This window comes from Suillus discolor (genome assembly GCF_016758755.1).
Source record: "Suillus discolor strain FC423 chromosome Unknown F5147scaffold_13, whole genome shotgun sequence".
Taxonomy (NCBI): Eukaryota; Fungi; Basidiomycota; class Agaricomycetes; order Boletales; family Suillaceae; genus Suillus; species Suillus discolor.
Window position 1 is genome coordinate 219426 of NW_024541260.1, and position 23759 is coordinate 243184.

Below are 23759 nucleotides of genomic sequence, written 5' to 3' on the forward strand. Positions count from 1 at the left end.
GGCCGCCTAACCCCTAAAGAAGAATGAGTCGGATCAAGATCGTGTTCAGCCAACTTGTTGCTCCAGTTCCTGGAATTACCTCTATGTGAAATCAGACGTTTTACGGAAGATTTCTCATGTGCAAAGCAGTTCGGACATTTGATGGTTCGCAGTTCCCCTGCTTCAAGCTTTATGCATATGGGTGCCACAAACAAGGTCAGCGTACGTTCGCATTTGACATAGGTAAGCTGTGATGTAGGTGACCGCTAGTACCAAAGATTGGTCACTTTATGTAGTAAAATCATCCTCCTATCAATTCATGTAGTGCAATTTGAAAATGACTGCAATTTTTTCATCCTACTTGTACTAGTTTTTGTGCGTGATACTGGATTCAACTTGTGAAGGACTTGTTATCTCAGTCGCATCTGCTGAGCCAGTGATCATCGACAGATATGATGGGTCACTGGATCCAAGATGCCGTACCTGGTTCGGATTCACATTACGGCCGACAGACCGCAATATGTAACGTTTTTTTGGCGCTGCCTTGTTGTTTCCGCGCGGCCGCAATTAATTGACGCTTAGGTTGACGGCCGCAAGTGCTGCTTAACGGGAGGCAACGCTGTAGGCAGGTTGCGGTTGGACCACGGCCTTCAAGTGTCTGTACTAGTAGGTCCCTGCATCAACTCTCCCCCTTTTATATCGACTGTTCACAATCGCAGTAGTTCAATACCTCCCTTCAAGCTTACTGCTGTTCGACACTCGTACTCATTCTGCTTGTCATTTGTTGAGGACCTCTCGTTCGACAACGCTCTCCTGATAGATACCGGGACTGTAATCATCATGCCATCAGATACTCAATCTACAGCTTACAAAAAAGCTGCTGCGTCCGCACCTTCGAAGGATTCATTATCGAGGACGCCACATGCCATTGACCGGCAGGTCCCACCACGCGTTCGTCCCTCTATTTCTTCCAAAGAGAATGTAGGCAGTGCTGCATATATTTCTTCATCATCTACTGCATCTCCGGCACTTGAAAAGCGCGAAGAATCCGCAGGCACTTCCACACTCCTTTCCCAAAGTCATTCCAGGCGCAGCAGTCTCCGGTGTCGCTCTCAATCTAAAGATCACGCTTCATTTCTGGAGTCTTCTGAGATCAAACGTGTCAAGAAATCCAAAGAGAGCTTCTTGGCCACGTTCTTTCGCAAGCTCTTCTGCTGCGTCGGAGACGATTCCCGAGCTCATGACATCGACGTCGATGGGGTGGCAAGCGTTGGCTCGGGTCCTACTCTACTGGCTCACAAGACCGCGGACAATTCTGTGAAGCAATTTTCTGAGAAAGCACCAGTCGTATCAGTAGTTCCGGTCGCACCCTCGCAGGAGAAAGGTCAACCTGCTGTACCTCCTAAGGACTTGCTAGAGACTGCGGGCGCTACCAGTAGGGCCGTACAACCGCCAGGTTCTTCTGTTCCTGGTCAAGTATTAAAGACCTCTGCAAGTCGCCCGTCCGAACATGGTAACGAGTCGGATGATATTCCGTTTGATGAGTTAAGCGAGGAAGATGAAATGTTGATCAGGAATGGGGGAGCTGGCATTCCCATGGGCTCTGTGAGTGGATCCGTAGTTCAATGGATATATTTCTGACTTGCAGTTACAGGACGGAAAGCCATGGCCACTTCTCCCACCCATCGCGCCTAAACATGCTGGCAAGAAGTGTTTAGTGCTTGACCTGGACGAGACCCTCGTCCATAGTAACTTCATGGTATATCTTTCACTCCAATTCTATACCTGCTTTTGACGTACCTCGCTGTCAGCCCGTACCAGATCCAGACTTCGTCGTTCCTGTCGAAATCGAGAATCACTGGCACAATATGTATGTACAGAAGCGACCAGGAGTAGACGAGTTTCTTCGACAGATGGGTGAGCTGTACGAAGTAGTAGTGTACACCGCAAGTCTGGGTTCCGTGCGTTCATCACAGGTGGCTGGGTTATAAAATTCAACTGATGTCTTTCTTTTCCTTGTTTCGTCTCATTTAGTATGCGGATCCGGTGATGGACCATCTCGATATCTACAATGCTGTTTCGCATAGGCTCTTCCGGGAAAGTTGTTTCCGCTATAGAGGAAACTATGTAAAGGTTCGTTTGCTCCCTGCAGATAAGATTCCGTATCTGATCATCCTTATCTTCAGGACCTGTCGCAACTCGGACGTCCCATGGCAGATACCATCATCATCGACAATTCACCGGCATCATATATCTTCCACCCCAACAACGCCGTGCCTATATCCTCATGGTTTAACGATCCTCACGATACCGAACTTATAGACATCTGCCCCCTTCTTGCAGACCTCAGTGACACGAAAGATGTGCGAAGCGCATTGACCACGATTTTATGACACCTGGTTTATTTATTGTAGACCTGGGGTGTGTTGGTCGTATTTATGGGACGCTGGTGTTCAAACGTTTATGATTTAATGATGAGATATGACAATGTATGAATAGATGTGTACATGCAGAGTTGAGAATACATTGTCATACGTAGCAAGTACAAGAAATAAACACCCCACTGTTATACTAAAACATTGCGTACCGAGTGTATACAGTACAAACACATGTTTGTCAGTGTTCGAAGCGACCGTAATATTCATGATTCGCGTGTGGGAGGTATCATAGTCGTGCGAACTTAAGCGAAGAAAGCATAATTAGCTACTAGTAGTAGCTCCCAAACCGCTCCATTTTTCAATCTTTTGCTAATGCAAGCGTTTCGGCATACACAACGGATATATCGGGATTCAAAACGTTGTTGGTAATAAGTTTTGCAATACCGCGAATGCTTGAAACCTCAGGCCTCAGCATCAACCTCACATATCATGTAATTTGCCCTGACTGGTCTCATTGATGTATCCCTGCCGCTCCTTCCTGGGCCTAACACCAGTATCTGTTCTTCCGCAGCCCCTGTCAAGGAAGCCAAATCTCTCCGGAAACGCCTTGGCGAAGTTCAGAAAATGGCTATCGGGTTCATACTTTAAGCTTTATCCCTCAGGAAGACTCACGTCCAAGGACTTCGAACGGATATAGGGCCGCCTATGACGTCTGGATGCCATGCGGAATCTGAGGTTGAAGGGGAAACAGAGTGTGAGGGTGAATAGCACGGCGCAAGGGCAGAGAGCGAGAGTCACGAGCAAGTCAAGGTGAAAGAAGAAGAGCGTATCGCGGAAGTGGTTTTCTTTGCTTATGGTGTTACTGTTTTCTTTGGACTAGATGAAAGACAAGACATTATCCTATAACCTCTACTGCTTCTCATCTAGCATGACCCAACGATTTCATACCCTCGCATATATCATGATTTCTTCAGTGAGTTTTTCAAATCGTATCTTGTGAGCCCTACTAAAAGAACGTAGCTTTCAAGTCGCCTTCCCATCTGCTCAAACTATCCGTTGCGCAGGGCATCGCCCAGTCTACGTTTTTCGCACGATACCACTCTGTTGCCTCTTTTGTGCTTTCATCCCCTAGGAATGTATTGACACCACAGCAGGCAAGTCTGGGAGGACTGTACGAGAATATATAGAAATTGATGGACGCGTACACTGAACGAGATTGAACTCGGAATGGCGAGCTAATTTGTGAGTGTTTCGTTGCCATTCGGCTTGAGAAGTAGCTGATTGTTTTTTGTTTTTGTCTTCAGCTCGATGTCATGCATGATCATTTGAACAGCAATGCAATGGAACGGATAACGTGGATCATTATTCGGTGAGAACTACTGCGGTGTTAAAATTAAATGATTCGATCTGATCATTTCCTCAAAGGCTGATTGTGGTCGTCCATAGTGGAGTTGGTGAATCGTTTGCACTGCAATCTGTGAAAGATGAATATGATCATTGTACTACAGGGCGAAGTGGTTGCACAGCTAATCGTACATGCAACAATTGGTGAAGACAAGGCAGACCGTGCATAGCGTTGCGGGAAGGAGGGACACTCAGAGTCCTCATCAAGATTGTGTCACAACGATAGGTCAAGAGTCATGGTATTATTGTTACTCGGTCAAACTATTTTCTTCACCTTTATCTTATTGCGAACATACTACGTTTTCCAGAACCACAGTTGTGTGTCGAGATACATATCATCTGAAAGTGTCAGCCATTTTGGTGACAAGTGGTGATCAGGCTGGATACAACGATATTGGCTCAAATATAAAGAAACCCTTTTCCTTTTTAACGCCGTCTTCGTTCACACCTTGCTGTGGCTCATCGGCCGAATCGAAAGCATTAAGAAGGAATTCATAACACCACGTGCAACGGAGCGAGGTGAAAGTCGGCAACGCCAAACCCTAGCAAAAGTCTCTTGATGCTTAATTGTTTCATCCCAAAGGACTGAGGGCGCCGCCCCCCTACTACACGACAGACAACGGACTGCAGAATTGAATGTTACAAACGCACAATGAACCCAGCATCATTGTAATTCTGGCCTTTAGTATCTGAACATAGTTAGTACTCGACAGAATTATTTTAGGAGGAATATCCGTAGTCACTGTCGAAACCATAGTTATGATAAATGGGATCAAAATAATTACTATCATATGAGTCATCGTCCTGGTCGAAATCTTCGTCTATGGAACTTTCGTATTCATCCCAGCTCACATCGGCCACCACCTCTTGCAACAACTGCACGTCGCGGGCGAGTATACCCGTGGTTGAAATAAACTCAAGGTGGTCCAACCCCTGACCTTCGTTGACGCGATCAATGAGCACGTCAAGGAGATCAGAGGGCCGAATCCCGTTCCAGACGGAGGAGCTAAACTCTAGGCCGTAAAGGACGAGATGGGAGAGTGCTGGGGCAAAAATGGGTTTTTGTTGTGAACGCCTGTTTACGTGCCGCGATACACTGTACTTCCGTGAACGTAGGGATTTAAGGAGTTGTTCAAGAGCTTGGCGTGGTCCGTGCATGTGCATGTATGCAAGATTACGAGTAGCGCCGTGGCCAAGAACATCAGTCCAGAAACCATCCCAACAAGGGAAGAAAAAGTGGAAGTACATAGCCTCGATATTCCCAAGAGGAACAACCCTTTGTAAGTCACAAAGGATTGTTCTCCTCATCTCATCAGGGAAGTCAATTTCGAGAGTAACAGAGTGCTCCGCCAACGAATCCGGATCCATCCCAAACTTTGGCCCCGCCCACGACGAAGGGTTCCGGACCGTACTAGAGTGCAAACGAATGCAACTAGTAGTAGTGCTATATAGTTGGATGGAACGCGGGACTTGTCGAGACTTATCTGGACTGGCTTTGAAGCAACTTTTCAAGGCGCGAGATATGATGGGACGGCTCAAATTCCATTGACGATTTGGATTTCCTGAAAAGCCCTCGCATACAAGTCGAATTTCTGTTGTCGATTCCTGTAATTCAATGCGAGCTAGCATGTTGGCCACCTCCAACATCTTCGCCGCCAAATGTAACTTTTTTAAGTGAGACAGTCGAACATTCATGAAGCGAGGTGCGCGAGGGAGCGATATCGTTTGAGGGGGAAGAGTCGGGAGAGCATCTTCTAACTCGAGAGTGTGTAGAGCAGGCATACGACGGAGCACAGAGATCAACTCGTCCAGAGTCGGAAGGCATTCTGGTGATAATTTTTTGATATCAAGGACAGTGAGTCCTGTAAGGACAGAAGATGTCCATGATATGTCACAGTTCTTGATTTGGAGACTGCGAAGGTTGGGTGCGGGGAAAGAAATCGGGATTGATATCCGTGGTGTTTGTTTAATCCCTGCTTCCAAACAAAGCGATTGTAGTTTGGGAGCGGAACAAGATGATAATCTGTCGAGGAATTTCGGTATACAGCAATGCATCGTGCTACTACCGAAGCTGTTACTGAAAAATGGGAGAGAGACCTCTTGCAAACGCTCTACATGCATCAATGTCTTTTGGACGCAGTCCATAAGAAATCGCCGACCGGTTTTCAGCTTCAAGGAAGCCATTTTGGACCTCGAGAGCATTTCTTCCGTGGCTTGTAAGGAATTAAGAAACGGAGTAGCCCATAGCTCCGGTGTCCCAAGAGCAACTTCGCGCCAATGGCGACAAACATGTCCGATTTTGAGCCATGAAAGAACAGCAGGGGCATCAGGAGCATAAACCAACTGGGTCTGCTGAACATGATGGATGAAGATGACGCCAAGGATCTCTGGAGGTATGGAGGATATTGGGGAGAAACTGTTTCGGCGGGTTCGAAGAGATCGCATCATCTCTTTAAGTGCCGCGAGTTCATCGTCAATCTCTGTTTGTGCTTTCGATGGTAGGGTAAGACTGTTTGTGGTTATTTTTGGACAGGAAAGTGTTACATCGCAGGTGAGTGGTTCTGAAGTGAACATTAGTTTTGAAACGTTTAAAGCTTGCAACTGCCAGGCACGTACTGGACTCCCATTCAGTTACTTCTGGACAATAAAAACTCATATCGTAGGTGGATGGTTCTGAAGTGGACATCAGTTTTGAAACGAGAAGTTGAAATCTTAATCGGGCACATACTGCTAGAATAAGACTGCCTGAACCACCAGGTGGTTGGTCAGTTGGCAGGGGACAGGGGACAGTTGATTTAGAGTCTAGACTCAGAGATGGGTCTTAGGTATTGGAAAGAGCGTCTAGCTACAGACAATCCCAGGGACTAGGTGTGGTGGTTAATTGGCCAGGCGGCTGACTACCGTAGCTATTAGTATGCGGCAGCGGCGATGTACATAATTGTTTATTAAAGTATTCCTGAGATTTTGAAGGCAAAGCTAGATAGCAGGTTGCAAAACTGAGCATTCTGAACGAAAAGCTTGTTTAGGCGAGGCTGACAACTCAGCAGTACTATCGAGCATGCACTCCTAAGTATAAATACATATCCGATCATAAGGTAGGCTTCTGGTGGTCAATCTCTATGTGCGTGGTAATGAAATAGAAGTATCAATGACGATACAAGAGAAAAAAATGCCAATGTTCCAGATGCTAATGGATCAGTCTGCAGAGATGGTCTCGAGCGTTTTACTCCACTCAGCGACCTTGGGATGTGCTTGTACCTGAAGGGGGGTGAGCACGGCTGTACAGAGAGAAAATAAGTTCCTCTCGCCTTCTTTGGATCGAAATTCAGAACTTGCAGACCCTCCAATGTAGTTGCTCGAGACAGTGCAACGTATGCTTGTCCTGAACGGGAACGGTTACTTCAAATGTGAGGACAAGAATTGGCTACCACAACGAACCTTTTTCGAACACTCTGCCAAGGTCTACCTTGACTCTTTCGAGTGTCTGCCCCTGCGATTTGTGGATGGACATTGCCCAAGCTAATATCAAGGGCAGCTACCACCAAGGGTTAGGTGCGCAGGTATAATCAGACAATCAAACGCCACACCTGTATCCTGGACACTTGTACCTCTCCACTAGGCAACTCAACTTTCCAGGTTTCAGTCATAATTAGAGCTTCCCTGCGCCCTCTGTTTGGCACCGCAAATTCCACGACCGGCATGAGCATGTTCGTCGTTGCGGTTTTCTTCCTTTCTGACTTGGGCTTTCCTGTATTACCGCTACCATCAACATCATCATAGTCGGTCCCGTACAACGCTGGGTCAACAAAACGTAAAATTTTGCCCATGCTGCCATTGACGAGCGTCTCATCAATGTTTTTGATCAACATGACCTGGGCACCGACACGAAGAACAAGATTCTTCGGTGCCATGAAGTTTGCAAGCATTTTGTCACGCTGGATTTGATCGGTGATCGTCCCGCCGTCCGAAGCAGAGTACTCTTTTTTCTCGGTTTGAAGATGAGACATGCGGCCATTGTTGGATCTTTCCACGTCCTCTCGACGAGGGAAGCTGCATTGAATCAATTGATGCAACCGTCAAATTGAACAGAAGACTGACAGCTCGGTTGCTCCCAGACCATTTTCGTCGTTAATGGGTCGTGACAAAGACTTAAACCTGGCAATTGATTCTTGCGAAAGCCGCCCGAAACGCATTTCGTTGAGCATATCAACAAATTCTGAAGAACGCTTAGTATAGAAGTTTGATTGATTTCTTCTTCCTTACGCTGATCTTTTTGCCTAAAGACTTTGTTCAGATTGAATGTACGTTTGATAGTCTGGCTCCAGAGCTGAGCTTCAAAAGCAAATTTGACCTGACTAGTACCCTTTCCGACGGGGGGTAGTTGGAAGAAATCGCCAGTGACCACGACCTACAATCGGTTTTAGTGGTGTTGAGTGAAACGGACTGCGAGGCGAACCTGAATTCCTCCAAATGGTTCTGAAGATTTCCGTATCAAACTGCCAATTCGTGCAAGTTTGTCAAAGAGTTCTCCGTCCAACATTGAAACTAATGATAAGATACGTGTGATGCAGAAGTCTGCAGTTGCTAAACGAACGTACCTTCATCGATAATGAGGACCTTTGTCCGCAACCACCTCGAGGCAGCTTTCTTGTTCTTACGGACTCTGTTGACGAGTTCCTCCGCTGAGCCTTCTCCGATGCCAATGCCTGCAAATGAATGGATCGTGACGCCACCGATGTTACATGCCGCAATTCCTAGCCATGTTATATAAGAAAACATGAAACGGTGAGTATATGCGTCCTCACCCGTTGATGCAGTAATGGCAATAGCATCAGAAGATTTGATGTATCTCTTTTGCAATGTGCGAATGATTTCTCGGAGCAGGACCGATTTCCCAGTACCTTATCAGCATACGTTCAGGCAAAATCACAAAATGAGAGTTTATTTACAACGTACCAGCGCTACCGGTATAAAACACGCTATTCCCGCTTTCCACGAGGCGAAGAATCTGTGTCTGTTCCTGACTAAGGAACACTCCAGCAAGGCTGGAACTAGATTTTGATGACGAGGGAGCGACTGTCGACGACGTAGACTTTACTGTTGGTAAAGAAAATTTGCTCGAGGACTTGAAGTTAGATGAGGAGGATAGCGTGTCCTCATTCCAACTGGGCGGAAGCTGACGTTTCTTTGCCGGTGGCGGATCTGGAGCAGGTGGGAGGGGTCGTTTGGTCCCATTCGCTATTTGTTTCGTGCTGATTTCTGGCCGTTCTCCAGGTGGTTGCTTCCCCGCGAGCGCATCAAGCGCAAGTTGGATATCTTTCATACGTTGTGATCGAACTTCAGCCTGAGGTGCCTTTGAAGACTGAGATTGGGCGGGCTGGGTGGCCGGCCATGAAATACGGTCCTCAGACTGAGAACTGCTTTGTGACCAGTCGCGTTTGATTGTACGTAATCCAGAAAGCGATGATTGACCTCCACTGGACATGTTGGCCGTCAAGCTTATACAGCGTGGAGAGTTGGGAACTACGGCAAAGGCTAGAAATTGATGGAAGCGTCGTCAGATTTTTTCCGAACAAAATAAAGGTTGAAAACAAGTCGTGCGCGAAGTCAAGGGGTTGTCGAAGGGCGTTAAACCAGCGACGCGTCTGACAGCTATCCACGTGACTCAAAACCGTCACCCTTATTACATAAACTTGTGTCAAGACGCCGAACTTGTCAACATGGATGCGAAGCGTACTGTAAGAGCTGAGTTCGGTTGGTGCTTGAAACTAAATGATCATCAGAGATAGCCTATTTGACTGATGTCAGACCTGGATCCATTTGTTACATTCACAAGTATGATAAACTAGCAGCGAAGGAAAGATTCTTTGAAGGGATATGTAAGGCAGAGTATAACCATGTCAGACTTTCTGAAAAATGAAATCTGCATTTCTCAACTGCCTATCTCCACGTTGATTAGACGGAGAGACGACCGTTCGTCTCGGCACTTCACCAGAACCGGTACAGGGTAGAAGCATAAAGCACTGTCCGGGCAGAAAGAGGCCGTTATGATATGTATAAAGAGAAGAGAAAAAACGAACAGAAAGCTTTTTTATAATATTCGACATTTCTACCAAATATAACCAAACATTTTAGACTCAATCAGTACATCATGTGATTACGCCACTAAACCAATGATCGGAATCGCTCGTGCTGCTTTCACCAGCTCAAAGCTATAATGTCCAAGTTGAAGGTGGTCGTCGAGCTTCTGCAAAGCTCCAAGGTCAAGGAACGACAAGAAGGAATAATTGCTCTCAAAGAAGCTTTCTCACGCGATGATACTGTCCTCAATCTCGAGGAGGGACGCGCCTGGCTGGTCGTGTATCAGGCCCTCTTCACAGCAGTTACCAGTGAAAAGGCAGAATGTGTCAAGAAAGCTGCGTCAGGCAAGAATGCATCGACAGGTGCTGCTGCCCTGCGCAGACTTGGGGATGCCGCCACCACCGTTCGTTGGCTAGTAGAGAGAAGCAACTGCCGGCTCACTGCCAAAGTCCTGACACCCCTCCTAACTCATCTCTTACAAATGATGGTTTACCGTGGACAGCTGTACACTCCGCTCGCTCTTTCCTACCTCAAGACCATCAAGATACTTCTCAGCTGGATGCCACACATGGACCACATCGACGCGGCCACTTGGATCAGCATAGCTGAATTGGCTTTTAACATCATTTTAGACGATCCCATAAAGAGAAAGTTCGACGACGTTACTGGAGAGAATAATGATGAGAGCATGCAAGTCGACCTTTCCGCCATGTACCAAGATGACTCTGACGAGGGTGACGATCGCGAGCCCTCTGCATCAACACAAAAGCGCAAGCGCAAGGCAGGGGAACACAGTTCCACGCCTGTCCCAGGTGCTACACATCCTACAAGATTGCTCAAGGCCCCTGTTCACCATTCGGTTTCTTTGGAGCAAGTCGAATGTGCTTCCCTACTTGTCCTTCTGTTCCGCTCTCCCACAGCTCCCTTCCTTTCGGAGGATATACCAAACTTATCGTTGTCTATCCTGGCCCGCATGACACGATTCTTAGAACGCTACCCCGGTGACGCATCCCTTCACCACGACTACCTTCTTGCCCTGCAGCCAGTATTGTCCCATCTTTGCCTAAATCGGACAAAGGACGTTAAAACTTTCGCTCATTCAACATGGAACCAACTGGTTGGACTGTGGGGTACCAAGAACAAGCGCATGAAAGAAAGTCTGGTTGGTATTTTGAGAACGTTATTCCCGTTCTTTGCGCATAATGAGCTTCATGCGTATACCGCTTGGGCTGATGGAGTGTACAAACTTTGGACCCTCCTGAGTAGCGAGGCTGAGAGTCGACGCAGTCTTGATAGTCTGTCTCTCGACTCTTTGAGGCTCGAGATACTTCCCTCGAACACCGAGAACTACGGACGTGGAGTGTTTGTCGCTCACACATTCAGGGCCGGATGGCATTTTGATTATTCTCAAGCCCTTGCATGGGCTTTAATGGAGTTACAAGCTGACTGTGCGAAGAAGGCGAGTCCCCATCTATTAATTGACTGTATACAAACTGACCGCTGTAATATAGCTCTTCGATTACTCCGAGTGGCAGCACGCTGGTACTTCGGATGGTAAAGAAAGCATAGGAAAGCGTGTCAAGCGTGAAAACCCTATAGCGTCTCTTCTTCATTCCATACAGTCGACAACCGCTTCCGGCGTTCGGACGTATCATCTCCAAGTTCTCCTATTTTTCATTGATCGATACTGGTCGTGCCTGCACAGGGACAACAAACTCCAAGAGAATGTAATGAACACCTTGCTGCGATTTGTTTCCGTCGATGATCCCATCATCCAATCCTGGACTTTCCTATGCCTCGCCGCAATTGCACAGTCAGATGGCCTCCTGAGTTCACATGCAACCCAGTCACCGCCAGTTGCCGTCCGTAACTCCGCTGTCTGGGATCCTGTGTGGACTCATGCCATGCGCAGAGCCAACGTACCTGTGGTTTGCAGAGCAGCATGTCATACCGCACACACACTTATCATTCACTCCAAACTCCTATTAACATCTCAGCGAGTTCTGATCGAAATCGAGACCCTGGCAAAGGATCTGGATCTGCAGGGCCCTGCATTTCCCTATGATTCTGTATGTATGTTTCTGGCACAATGTTTGCGTGTTGCAAGCCAAGATGTGAGGCTGTACAGGATGCAGTTGGAGGAGAAGGTTCTTAGCTGGCTTCTTGATAATTGGAGAATTGGTGCTGGGCAGGCGGTGAAGGATACTAGTGGGAAATCCCGGATGCCACTTCACACCATTGGTGACATTCTTGGGTTGCTAGAGAGCATATGTGGAATGTCGAAGCGAAGCGACCTTCTCTGTCGCATGTTATTTCCCGGTTGTGCGATCGTGGAGCTCATGGAGGAAGAACGGAAGACCAAGGTCATCCGCGGTTTCCTGCTTGATGCTCAACTTCCTTCCTTCCGCAAGGACGCCGTATCTACAAGCTGCGACGGACTTACACGCAGCTCTGTTAATGACGAGTTGACCATCGACTCCGAGCTCGTTCAGCCCCGAGGGCGCGAGCGTCGAGTGACTTCGTCTCTGCTCAAAGCGATGGAATCTCTCACCGTCGAGTGGCACACGTTCAGGGAAACCAACGCCCACCCCACTGCCGAAAAGCTCCGTCAATCACTCGATGCTGTTGTGACCGCCTTTGCGTTTGAGACTCTGCTTGTATGGAATGGAATGCGGTGTAATCGACGCGTTCTGCAATCCGCCGGCCGAGTAATGTCGCTTCTTGCACCACTCTTAACAGATCCACGCTGGACAGCAGATGAACGCGTGCTAATATTACACGCTCTAGAGCCCCTAGTAATGAATGGAGAGGAGCGTAGCACAAATGAGGAGTGGGAAGCTATGCTTGGCCCGGATCTTGGCTCTGGTATTAGATCGCACACTCTCAAGGGCCTGAAACAAAATCTCTCTGAGAGACATCACTCTCAGACAGTTCGACGGCTATTTCAGCGTATCTTTTGGGCAAATTCGGACGTGGGTTCTCGTTGCGCCACATACCAGTGTTCAATATGTTAACAAATTTTTAGATTCAAGATGCATTCTCCGCGGTTTCTGAAGCCCTTCGGGAATCTCTTCGTACTATGACAGGCCAACTTCACCAAGGAGCGCAAGATGTTCATGCTGTAGATGCAGACGGATTTGGCGATATCATGACAACTCACACACGACCACCAACACAAGAGGATGCTGCTCATGATGACATCACCGTTGCAAACCAGTACCTTGCTGACCTATGTGTCACATTCCTCGCGACGACACCTGTCCTTCGATCCTCGTCTGCGGAAGTCTTGCGTGACAAAGAGTTGACGAAGCTCATAGTTCATTGTCCCGCAGAAAGATTGCTTTTGATAGGCAATGCAGTCCTAGGATCAGTTCGACGGCGAGTTTGGAGTCTGGATATCGATGTCCTCAACGCGCTCCTCGACAAATTAGGAGATCTTCTTGAATCGCACACTCATGGTCGTAATGTTGATCTGCAGCTTATGGCTGTTAATTTACTGGACTCCACTTCGCATTTTTGGCTTCAGAAGTCAAACGTGGACACTGATGTCGGAGACCATATCCGCGACTTGTGCGGTTGGCTCAGTCATAACATGATGAAGAGGAAATTTGTTTCATGGAAAACGCGCGATTTCGCTTCTCAATTTTTTGCTAGGTACATCGCCCAAGATCCTTCCGAGTCTTTTTGGCCAACCGTATGCCAAAATAAACCTGTAGAGAAACCCTCTACCATTATCCCAATGCTGAACATGGATCAAGATATCCGTGTACGCTTCCGGGCTGCAGTCGTAAATGCTCGCCTCTTCACCCTAGCTCGCTTTGCTGGTCGGAACTCCCTTGATATGTACAATACTATCAAAGAGGCGTTGACGAAGGATCTCTCGAAGTGAGTCTTCTTCTGTTTCTTTATCTAACCACTGACAATCAGGACACAGTTATGAGCAAATGCTCACTCGTACTTTGTGCCTCGGCAATATCATGGTCGTGAGTTCCGCTGTGAGGCGTGGACCCTACTGGCACTTGATCGAAGCGGCTTTTCATAGTTCACATTACACAAAGCATATCCAAGCGACTCTGACTGGCGTTTCTGAGAGACTTGGACTCCCTAAACTGTCGGACCTCTTTGAAGCCTACGCTTCACAGATTGCGTACTCCATTCGACAGGCTTCCCAGGATGTGTGTGGTCTCTCTCCTGAGCTCCTTGGCTACCGGGATCGAAAGGAATGCGCAGAAGCAACCTTCCGTCTTTTTACGCCCACCAATGTCATGGCAGGCGGAAATTCAGAAGCAGTGGATCATGGCCGCCGACTATTCCTGGCTCACTGCGCCGCAGTTCAAAAGACAGCTGCTGATGGCTTGCAGGAATGCTTGGGTGATCTCATCGGATTCCAACTTGTGTTTTGGCTGGATGATGGACAAGTTGATTGTAATACGCCACCGGAGCAGTTGAAAAGGATGCTAAAGGTCAAGGGAGTTGACCTTGGCCAAGAACAGGGTTTCAACAACTGTGTAGAGCAAAATGCGGCGAGCATTGCAGCAGCAGTGATTCGTTGCCTAGGTGACCAAGACTTCTCCGCCGATGGCCCGATCATGCAAGCAATCAAGGCGCATGATTCGAGCCACTCCGCTCAGGTTTTCAAAGTTCTGTCCAAGTACCGAACCTTGGGTGACTTCAACCTACACAGCCCAAATCTTCCCGCGTTTGGCTCATCCACTGTCCTACGAGCTCTCAATTGGTGCATTTCTCTCGCGATCTGCGATCACGTCAAAGCCATATCCTATCATGTCCTCCACCAGCTTTTCTCCGAAGTCCAGAGATCACCATTAGTCAATGAACAGATCCGCCTACTGAATGGCATTTCTCTTCTAGTAGCGGTCCGTCATGAGGACTTCCAAGAACCCACGTTACTCCACACCCTGATTCATGAAGCAACTTCTCTTCTCGCTCAGGCGGACCTCGTACAGGCGGCTCGCTCATTCCTCGAATGGGGCTTTACCGTGTATCTCTTGACGTCTCAAGTGGATCCAAGGTTTCCTGATGTGCTCATTCGCGTGTGCGCTCAGGCTCATGACTATTCACTGGCCACCGATGACGTTCAAATCGCGAACATAGGCAAGGGTCTGTTGCATTGGATCGACAGGCAAGCTCTCGAGCTTTGCAGAAGTTCCAAGATCAGGTCGCAGGTCATGAACGCCCTGTCAGCTTGGCCGCATCAGCCCTCGTCTGAGCTGTTGTCAGTTTATGAGGATATCACTGCGGATGGTCTTTCGATGATTTTGAGCGACTTTCGCATTGCGTCCAACAAATTTCGCCTTGTCAGACGGCTTCGAGACCTCGCAGAGCAGCGCCTCTATGATCAAGCGCAATTCGCTAAGACAGATTTTTGGCGCCTGAAGGATTTCATTCCTGCCAGGGACCAGCTCCAATCTGACGATATCGACGCATTCGCTTCTTTATTGATTGCAAATAATGGAGACATCTACAGCTTCGGAAGTGAACAGCCCTTTCTGCAAACATTGCGAGGACGACATCGGCGCAGTGCAAAAAAGTCACAGATGGAATCTTCACCCCAGCGCGTGATCATTCAGACGCTGCTTGCTATGGTGGACGGAAACTCACCACAAGAAGTCAGTCTCGCTTACTCCACCCTTCGATCTGTTGTATCAGCTTCTTCGTCGGACATGCTCCTCCTTCAATCTTGGCCTATCGAGTCGAGAGCTGCTTTGGAATATCTCCAACAATATCCTATCAAAGCGAGGTCTCGGTGTGTTCGCGGCATTGACGAACTTAAGGCGACGGTTGAGTGTCGTATGGAGTCTGAATACCAGAAATGGGTCAGCGAGCTAGCGGTCTTGCTCAGCGACGTGCTCAGCGCTGTAGACCCGTTTTACGCACAATTCTCAACATTTATGGAGTGCGATGTTTCTTTTGCCGATGAAATGCTTCCCGTATTGGTCCACATTTTGCTGCAGAACGAACTTGATCAACCAGAATCAACGGGTGCGCCTTCGAAATCTCGTCTATCACAATATTTCAGCACCATGCTAGTGTTGGAGAATGTCCATTTGTCCTGCTTAAGGTCCATTGTCGGCGTCGTGCTTCACCTTCGCAACTTTTGCCCGAAAGGATCCACTGATTCTCTGGCTCATGACAAATGGCTTGATATCGATTACATGCTCCTTGCAAGAAGTGCAGTGACATGCGGCGCGTATACGACTGCTCTCCTATTCCTCGAGCTCGCGGAGGAGTACCAGTCCTTGGATATGGACAATACAGCAGGCACAGAACATCTCCTTTTCGAAATTTACAGCCACATCGACGAACCCGATGGATTTTACGGGATCAAGACCACTGATCTACGGCATTTCCTCATCAAACGGTTTCATCATGAGAAGCAGTGGGAGAAAGCATTTCGTTTCCACGGTGCTGCCCTTGAGGCCGGAAGCCCTGAGGCAGTCGACGCAGACGGTCTGCTCAGTTCTTTCCATGCTTTTGGCTTCGACCGTCTTGCTATTGGCACTCTTCAGACGTCCCAAATTGGCCTCGACACGAGGAACTCCTCGTCCGCCATGTGCTACCAACTGGGTTGGCGTACTGAAACCTGGGACTTACCTGACAATACAGGGGATGGTTCCGGGGCCACGCTTTATCAGGCGCTGCGAGCAGTGTATAGGGAACGGGACCCGCGTGTAGTCGACGTCATTGTTCGCAACTCGCTTGGCGATGAAATGACCCGCCTGCGGCAGCTTGGCACTGAGAACATCTCGGGTATCCGCGAGGTTGCTCGTAACATAATGTGTCTCGGTCAGATTACCCAGTGGAGGAGTCATTCTATGCAGCAGCAGCTTTCAAGCAAGTCAGAAGATATCCGCAATCTGCCCAAGCTCGATGAAATTAATTCCGACTTTGAGTGAGTTTTGACAATGATTGTGATCTAGCTTGCGTTGATCTTCTTCATGTGCGACAGATTTACCTATTTGGAACAGATTCTTGCAACGAGGATCTCATTGGTACGGTCGGTCAGGCAGAGAGAAGAACGAAAGCAAATCGGTGATCTCGCCACACCATTTGTCCGTGGGATTCTAGACATCGAGAAGCGATGCCTCGTTCGCCTATCCATTGCCGCTCGGAAATCTAATCAATTGCAAGTGGCATTGAACTCTATCGTGAAAGCCCAGCGACTCGAGAAAAACGCCAGCTTTGAAGTTGCTCGTGAATTCGCCAACGTTCTGTGGCTCCAGAAGGAGCAAAAGTTAGCAGTGCAGTACCTGAAGGACTTGGTAAATGGTCAGGACTTGGGTGCTGATGGTACGATAGAAAAGGCGTTGTCGTTTGCTCGACTGGTATGCTCTTTTTTTCTGTAATAGTGCAAGTTATTCATATCTTTGACAGGGAGACTGGATCGCCGAGGCATGCCTAGAAAAACCAACTGACATCAAGCGCAAATTTTTTGATCCTGCCGTCGAGCTCGCCATCGCAGCCGAGAAGCGGACGGACGTTCGCGACCATGCATGTGCCACTGTTTTCCGCAAGTGTGCGCTTTTTGCAGACCAACAGTATCATTCGATCCTGAAGTCGTCAGACGCCATGCGCTGGCACATCTATAAAGAGCGCAAGAAACAGGAGGTCAAACAGAGAGAGAGCCAGCTGCAGAAAACCCAACAAGGAACAAATGAGTACCATGCATTAGTGGAAGAACAAAAGAAAGCAAGAACTGTACTAGCTGAAGATTTGAAGGCCTATGCGGGCCATACGGAGGCGCGAGACGCATTCCTTGAACTGGCTATTGACATGTACTCTCGCTGTTTGGCTTCCTCCGATCGCTTTGATGACGATGGTCCCATCCGCTTTTCATCCCTTTGGTTCGCGAATTTTGACGACCTCGGCATCCAGGACAAGCTCAAAGCCGCTCTCGATCGCGTGCCCTCCCGCAAGTTTGTCTTCCTCTCTCATCAGCTGTCTGCTCGTATGTCAAAATCCTCGGCAGAGATCCCGAAGAACCAGCAAAATCTTCAAGGACTAGTCTTGCGCATGTGTCAAGAGCATCCTTTTCACAGTCTGTACCAGGTATTCTGTTTACGTCCAGAGCAACCCCAGGGTGTGCGAAGGACTTCCTCGCGATTTGAGCTCCCATCATCGCAGTCGGATCGCGGTGGAGCTGCGAGCGCCATCTTCGATAGGCTGCTCAGTGATCCCATACAAACAGCGAGGATCCGATCGATCGAGCACGTCTGTAACGCTTCTCTGGAATGGGCCAAGTATCCCATCAAGCGTGGACCTGTGCTAAAGAAAACCAATAACGGACCACTCATCCCCGATGCCTTGTCCATTCGGAAGCTGCGCGATGTCCAGGTTCCTGTCATAACCTGCCGTACACCCATCGACCCAACCCTCAAGTACAACGATTGTATCTGGATCAGTCGCTACCGCCCAGAATTCACCATAGCCGGGGGTGCCAGTCACCCGAAAATTAGTGTCTGCTATGGGAGCAATGGGGAACAATTTAAGCAGCTCGTACGTCATCTTCATAAAATTCATACGTGTTCTGACATCAGACATCTCTGTAGTTCAAAGGCGAGGGTAACGATGATATGCGGCAGGATGCTGTTATGGAGCAAGTTTTCCACCTGTGCAACATGATGCTGCGCTATGATAAGGAGACTCGGAGACGGAATCTTAACGTCCGCGATTACAAAGTTCTACCTCTCGCCACCCAAGCCGGAGTCATCGAATTTGTAGGCAACACCAACCCCCTCCAACAATGGCTCGAAGACGCGCACCTCAGGTAATTTACTCTCACTTCCCGTCTATGGCAAACTTAAAAAGTCGCGCATTCGTAGGTACCGTCCTGGCGACATGAAACACACACAAATCCTAACGACGTTAAAACAAACGCGCGAGAAACATGGCGGAAACACCGAAACGATGGTCAAAACCTTCCAACTTATATGCGAACGAACCCAACCCGTGATGAGGCACTACTTTACCGAAAAGCATAAAACCCCCATCACCTGGTTCGCCATGCGTCTCAACTACACTCGCAGCGTTGCTACCACTTCCATTGTGGGGCACATCCTAGGTCTGGGGGACCGCCATGTACAGAATATACTGATTGATAATGGGTCGGGAGAGGTGGTGCATATTGATTTAGGGATCGCTTTTGATCAAGTGCGTTTGTATCATGTCTGACCAAACGTCCACTCACTCTGCACAGGGAAAACTGTTGCGTATCCCAGAAAGAGTACCGTTCCGAATGACGCGGGACATGGTCGATGGGATGGGGAAGTGCGGGACGCAAGGCGTGTTCCAGCGCTGCGCAGAAGAAACCCTCCGCGTGTTGCGTGACAGGTCAGACGTCATACTCACCGTGCTTGAGGTGTTCAAACACGACCCGCTGCATTCTTGGCACGTCTGCTTCTCCCTCCCCACATTCAACGTTGACTAATCCCCCACAATAGGACTGCGAGCGAGCTAAAGATTAAAAAAGTCCAAGACAACACAGCAGAGCCTACCCGAGTTGCCCGCGATGTGTCCCGCTTCGGTGCCATCGCCCTAGACCTTCAGAGCGGGTCAGCAGACGAAGCTGCCGATCGTGCGCTTGCAGGCGTCGCGCGCAAGCTCGACAAGGCTCTGAGTGTAGAGTACACGGTCAATGAACTCATAGCGGAGGCTACGGATATCGTGAATTTGGCGACTATCTACCAAGGTGAGTTCTGGCCGTGTTCTGATTCTTGGTCTGGTTGATCGCTGACCGGCTTGGTAGGATGGAGTCCCGACTTCTAGACATCGAGGACATTTTAAAATGAAATCCTTCATCAGTTACTTATGCATGCTTATATCGCTTTCCTGGACTACACAAGTTTTGAGCATTCAATTTATTAGTCTCCACGTGCATTGTGTATCCCTAGCCTGTCATTCTCATTTCTATACATCGATCAATCGTGCATACACGACAGACAAAACGACATGAGATTACATCAATCAAACAACACACGCACAAAAAGAAGAAAATGGAAAAACTCCAACACAAGCGAGCGCAGGACAAGCACAAAAGGTCCAGTCGTCGTCATAGGTGTGGGGTGGGGGTAATCACGGGGGGTAAAACAAACAAACGAGATAAAGAGAACACCGCAAAAAGAAACAAGCAAAAAAGTACAAAAAAGAAAGGATGAAATCTTTGACGCGTAATTGTAAAGGAACGCGCGCATTTTCGTCTACAAGTATAGATGAATTGGGTGAATGATTTGATATGACACGATTGTTGTATGATGTTTAGAACACGGGGTGAGGATGGATGCATGTATTACAAAACTCGGTATACGGATTTGGTATCAGCGAGTGCGTTACAGTGGGCGGGTAGATGCAAGAGGTAGATGGTTCGGCATGGAGCAACAAGAAGCTTAAAGTTCAGGTGTAGAGCGTGGGTTACCGTTATCGGCTAGGACAGGAATGGGATGGAAGACGAACAGATCACTTGTTCTTAGCAATCTCCCGCGCAGCTTTGATAAGGGGTGAAAGCGTGCGGAGCGGTTCGCACTGTTTAAAGAATGGATGCTTCAAGTAAAAAACACATAAGGTCCAAATCACAGGTAACTGAAACCGATACGACACACCTGCAACAACTCGCTCGCCGTAGGTCGTTTCTCAGCGTCCACCTCCAACGTCTTTGCAAGATAATCACTAAATATCGACGAGAGCGCCTCGGGGTTCGCAATCGTAGGCGTTCCGTTCGTGGCGATCAAATAGAGCGCTTTGAGTGGGTTTTGGTTGAGATACGGGGGTTCGCCTTCAATCATTTCTATATAGACATCTTCAGTTAAGTACAACACAAACAAAAGAGGAGAAACACATACCGATGGCCATGATCCCCAAACTCCAGATATCAACCTTGGGCCCATACTCTTTCCTGGTCACCACCTCCGGGGCCATCCAATAAGGCGTGCCTACCATCGTCGTGCGCTTCGAGCTTGCAGGGTCTGAAATCTGCGCGCAAAACCCAAAGTCCGCTGCGGGCACGTCAAAATGACACGACCACACGTAAGAGAGCCACTCACTGAGTTTAATATCCCCCCCAAGGCTCAACAACACGTTATCGCTCTTGATATCCCTATGAATAACGCCATGACGATGGAGGTGCTCCAGCCCCTGGCACGTTTCCCTGCTCACAGCAGCAATCTGGCCCTCTGTCATTAAGTTCGCAGTAACGACATCTGTCAAGCTTCCCCCCTCCATATACTCCATCACGACCCAAAGGTCGTTCTTGTGCAAAAACGAGTCGATGTAGTTTACGATATTCGGGTGTCGAGAAGCACGCATGACGAGAATCTCGTTGATAATGAGGTCTTTCTTGGGTTGTTTATCCAAGTCCATTTGCTTGATCGCGACTGATAAATTGGTGCCCACTTGGTATGCCGTGTACACGCCTCCAGAGGCACTACAAAGGGCTCAGTAAAGAAAGGAAGAAAACAGCACCACCTACCCTTGCCCGATCTTGACGAGGTTTCGGTATAGCTTCGTCGGATCCGCATCGGTACATATCTGCTGCAGCCGCTTGATGATATCGTCTTCCTTATCACCGCCGCCCTTTTTCTCCCTGCGACGCGGGGTAGCGATCCCAGCTTGCTTTGCCAGGGTTGGGGGTTGTGGGGGTGGTGGTGCGGGCTTAGGCTGGTCACGATCTCTTTCACGCTCTCTTTCACGGTCACGGTCGCGATCCCGTTCGCGGTCGCGGTCCCTTTGACCTTTGGTGCTAAGATCGGTCTGGCTAGTGCCGATACTGGGGGATCGAACCCGGGTCATGGTTGTGTTGGCGCGTCCCAGGTCCTGAGATTTGGATGATTTGGGAGGTGCTCGTTGGGATGTACTGCGGTCGAGTGCAGCTGCTGGGAGGGGGGGTGCTGGGCGGATGGGGGTCGTGGCGGGTGATGGGGCATAGGGAATTGAAGGGGAAGGAAGGGGCTTTTTGGGAGGTTGAGGTGCGCTGCGCTAGAAGGAGACATGCTTAGGTGAGCGGAGATAAAGAAAGTGAGTGCATACTGGATTGGCGAAACCTTCGTTGGCGCTTGTAGATTGCTCGACGCCTACGGCACCCATCTTGTCCCATACGTCGCCTCTTCCTTCTTGATAGAACTTTACGATTTCCATAACTGCTTGGGGGTTCTTTTCTTGTTCGCTCCTGCTGATACCGGATTCTTGGAGTAGCTGCTGCCATTCCTTTGGGAGACCTGTGAACTCGCCTGTGGAAGAGTTGAAACCGACATGTGTAAGGTGAACAGGATCGTAAGGAGTGCTGATTTCTGGACGCTTTGAAGGAGCGAGAAAGTCGAACATGCCACCTAGCATGCCACCCTTTTTAAGCTTTACGGTAGTGGCGCTACGACTGCGAGTACCGGAATTCGTACTTGTAATTGCGGGTAGATCGGGTAGTATGTCGACTGGCTCTGAAGTGTATGGTGTATCTGTGATTGGTACTGATAGACGACGTGTTGCGATGGGGCTACTGCTTGTAAAGATATCGTTTAGAGTTGCGGTGTTTGCCCTACTTGGGCGAGTAGGAGGAGTAGGGGACATTTGTTGTTTTATTGGAGCTGCAGCGAAAGGATCTGGAGCTGAAAGGCTATGTTTCCTTCCTCTTGACTGTGCTTTGTGCAGACTATTCCTAACTTTTGGTGAAGAGGGATCGATTGGTGTTTTACTACGGGTTGACGGCGGTTGTGGTGCAGAGCGAGAAGGAGTTAACGAAGGTAGAGAACTTGTTGAATAAGGATCTTTGTAGCTGTAAGTGGCCGCTTGAGCAACTGTAGCAGCAGCTAGAGCTGGGTCCGCTAGTAGATCCGTATATTCTTGAACGCTCTCTCTTGAAGGGCGATGATATTCTATTGTGATTTTACTTTGACGGCGTGTTGAAGATGGCGTGTGTCGATGGACACTCATCGCGGCTGCTAGTAACCGTTGCTGCTTTGATGGTTGGCAACCTAGCGAGTGTGAATAATTTCGTCGTCACTGCGAATGACGATCAAGACAACCACAATTTAAATCGCCAATGTCGATCAAGTCGATGTCCTCGAGCAGTTTGTTGGATCTAACAAGTCCTTGCTCGATGCAACGAACGCCCTACGAGTCGACTTGTGATGACAAAGCTTTCTCAGGTCACACGTGACAGGGGCTCAGCGAATGAAAATTTAAATTATATCGGTGAACCCAGTCCGAGCATGTTCATTATGCGGGCGTACTTAAGTCTTGATGTCAGACCAATTTTCGGACGCGGTGACCCGGGGGACCGGGGTCCTCTAGAGGGGTACCTACTACCTCCGATCGTAACGGGCAATTCATCCCGCCGGTACTGCCTTTTAAAGACAATCATCTCAAGCTTCCAACTCTGCACACGAAATTTAAAGGGGCTTTCAACTCTTCTATTATCCGTCCATGACCTGCCATGACCAGCCGCACTGCCAACAGAGAGCACGTAGAAACTGACTGCGAAAACGGCGACTCAGACCCTCATTTCAGCTGCCAAATCGACCAAGCAATAAATATAGACCAAAAGAAAATCGTGGAAGACTATGTGGAAGAGAAAGGCGAAAGGAAAGAATTTCCAGAGCTACGCGGTCGCGACAGGGGTCGTCCCCCCGTATTGAAGAAGAAGAAAAGCTCGTATGACTTGCGCGACATTTTTCAAACTCAGGCGGCCTCATCTGCCTCTTCGTCGTCGGTCACGAGTAACGTTCCATCGCCGGTTATCCCATCACCAGACGCGAACAAAGTCATTTCATTAGGTGAAATTATCACCGCACCCGCTCAGCAGCACCAGCAGCAGCAGACGACCCCACTCAACCGTGAGTCTTCTTCCGATACAAGCATCCCATCGCTAATGACAAAAGATGACTCACGACCTCATGACAAAAACGTGCCAGAGGA

The 23759-nt window shown here is 48.6% G+C and overlaps 6 protein-coding genes across 6 annotated transcripts; 3 read left to right on the plus strand and 3 right to left on the minus strand.

The window, feature by feature from the left end:
* Positions 1-363: 363 nt before the first annotated feature.
* F5147DRAFT_682420 (NIF-domain-containing protein) lies at positions 364-2556 on the plus strand. Its single transcript, XM_041436455.1, has 5 exons — positions 364-1584; positions 1634-1738; positions 1791-1940; positions 2014-2112; positions 2166-2556. The coding sequence occupies exons 1-5, from the start codon at positions 820-822 to the stop codon at positions 2370-2372; spliced, it is 1326 nt and encodes a 441-aa protein (XP_041295595.1). The 5' UTR covers positions 364-819; the 3' UTR covers positions 2373-2556.
* Positions 2557-3284: 728 nt separating this feature from the next.
* F5147DRAFT_571739 (uncharacterized protein) lies at positions 3285-3544 on the plus strand (the record flags this gene model as incomplete). The annotated part of the gene is made up of 2 exons (XM_041431057.1): positions 3285-3330; positions 3378-3544. Coding segments are annotated over 2 exons (213 nt in total), but the record flags the coding sequence as incomplete, so codon positions are not given.
* An 865-nt stretch (positions 3545-4409) lies between these two features.
* On the minus strand, positions 4410-6512 carry F5147DRAFT_608496 (uncharacterized protein). The gene is made up of 2 exons (XM_041432384.1): positions 6378-6512; positions 4410-6322 (listed from the first exon to the last, which is right to left on the minus strand). Exons 1-2 carry the CDS (start codon positions 6445-6447, stop codon positions 4482-4484), a joined length of 1911 nt encoding a protein of 636 aa, XP_041295597.1. The 5' UTR covers positions 6448-6512; the 3' UTR covers positions 4410-4481.
* Positions 6513-8056: 1544 nt separating this feature from the next.
* Positions 8057-9424, minus strand: F5147DRAFT_60200 (PIF1-like helicase-domain-containing protein). Its single transcript, XM_041432245.1, has 4 exons — positions 8718-9424; positions 8567-8662; positions 8218-8515; positions 8057-8169 (listed from the first exon to the last, which is right to left on the minus strand). The coding sequence occupies exons 1-3, from the start codon at positions 9244-9246 to the stop codon at positions 8346-8348; spliced, it is 795 nt and encodes a 264-aa protein (XP_041295598.1). The 5' UTR covers positions 9247-9424; the 3' UTR covers positions 8057-8169; positions 8218-8345.
* A 554-nt stretch (positions 9425-9978) lies between these two features.
* F5147DRAFT_752114 (uncharacterized protein) lies at positions 9979-19787 on the plus strand (the record flags this gene model as incomplete). Its single annotated transcript, XM_041440208.1, has 21 exons — positions 9979-11276; positions 11302-11305; positions 11354-12814; positions 12868-13727; positions 13777-14473; positions 14495-14960; positions 14988-15025; positions 15059-15138; positions 15163-15335; positions 15366-15473; positions 15510-15610; positions 15635-15640; positions 15671-15718; positions 15758-16752; positions 16810-17185; positions 17235-18356; positions 18410-18627; positions 18683-19010; positions 19057-19247; positions 19301-19548; positions 19606-19787. 21 exons carry the CDS (start codon positions 9979-9981, stop codon positions 19623-19625), a joined length of 8838 nt encoding a protein of 2945 aa, XP_041295599.1. The 3' UTR covers positions 19626-19787.
* A 440-nt stretch (positions 19788-20227) lies between these two features.
* F5147DRAFT_60227 (STE/STE20/PAKA protein kinase) lies at positions 20228-22972 on the minus strand. The gene is made up of 6 exons (XM_041432255.1): positions 21879-22972; positions 21322-21827; positions 20897-21276; positions 20696-20848; positions 20456-20640; positions 20228-20396 (listed from the first exon to the last, which is right to left on the minus strand). The coding sequence occupies exons 1-6, from the start codon at positions 22773-22775 to the stop codon at positions 20313-20315; spliced, it is 2205 nt and encodes a 734-aa protein (XP_041295600.1). The 5' UTR covers positions 22776-22972; the 3' UTR covers positions 20228-20312.
* Between the last annotated feature and the right edge of the window lie 787 nt (positions 22973-23759).

Bases quoted from the DNA above. Each gene is read 5' to 3' on its own strand.
- F5147DRAFT_608496 (XM_041432384.1), bottom strand. From the start codon at position 6,447: ATGTCCACTTCAGAACCATCCACCTACGATATGAGTTTTTATTGTCCA. The intron at 6,323-6,377 runs GTACGTGCCTGG...TGTTCACTTCAG, and splicing joins AGTAACTGAATGGGAGTCCA to AACCACTCACCTGCGATGTA.
- F5147DRAFT_682420 (XM_041436455.1), top strand. From the start codon at position 820: ATGCCATCAGATACTCAATCTACAGCTTACAAAAAAGCTGCTGCGTCC. The intron at 1,585-1,633 runs GTGAGTGGATCC...TTGCAGTTACAG, and splicing joins CTGGCATTCCCATGGGCTCT to GACGGAAAGCCATGGCCACT. The intron at 2,113-2,165 runs GTTCGTTTGCTC...CCTTATCTTCAG, and splicing joins ATAGAGGAAACTATGTAAAG to GACCTGTCGCAACTCGGACG.
- F5147DRAFT_60227 (XM_041432255.1), bottom strand. From the start codon at position 22,775: ATGAGTGTCCATCGACACACGCCATCTTCAACACGCCGTCAAAGTAAA. The intron at 21,828-21,878 runs GTATGCACTCAC...GTCTCCTTCTAG, and splicing joins ACGAAGGTTTCGCCAATCCA to CGCAGCGCACCTCAACCTCC. The intron at 20,641-20,695 runs GTATGTGTTTCT...ATGTCTATATAG, and splicing joins TTTGGGGATCATGGCCATCG to AAATGATTGAAGGCGAACCC.
- F5147DRAFT_60200 (XM_041432245.1), bottom strand. From the start codon at position 9,246: ATGTCCAGTGGAGGTCAATCATCGCTTTCTGGATTACGTACAATCAAA. The intron at 8,663-8,717 runs GTACGTTGTAAA...TATGCTGATAAG, and splicing joins GTTTTATACCGGTAGCGCTG to GTACTGGGAAATCGGTCCTG. The intron at 8,516-8,566 runs GTGAGGACGCAT...TAACATGGCTAG, and splicing joins TGCCATTACTGCATCAACGG to GAATTGCGGCATGTAACATC.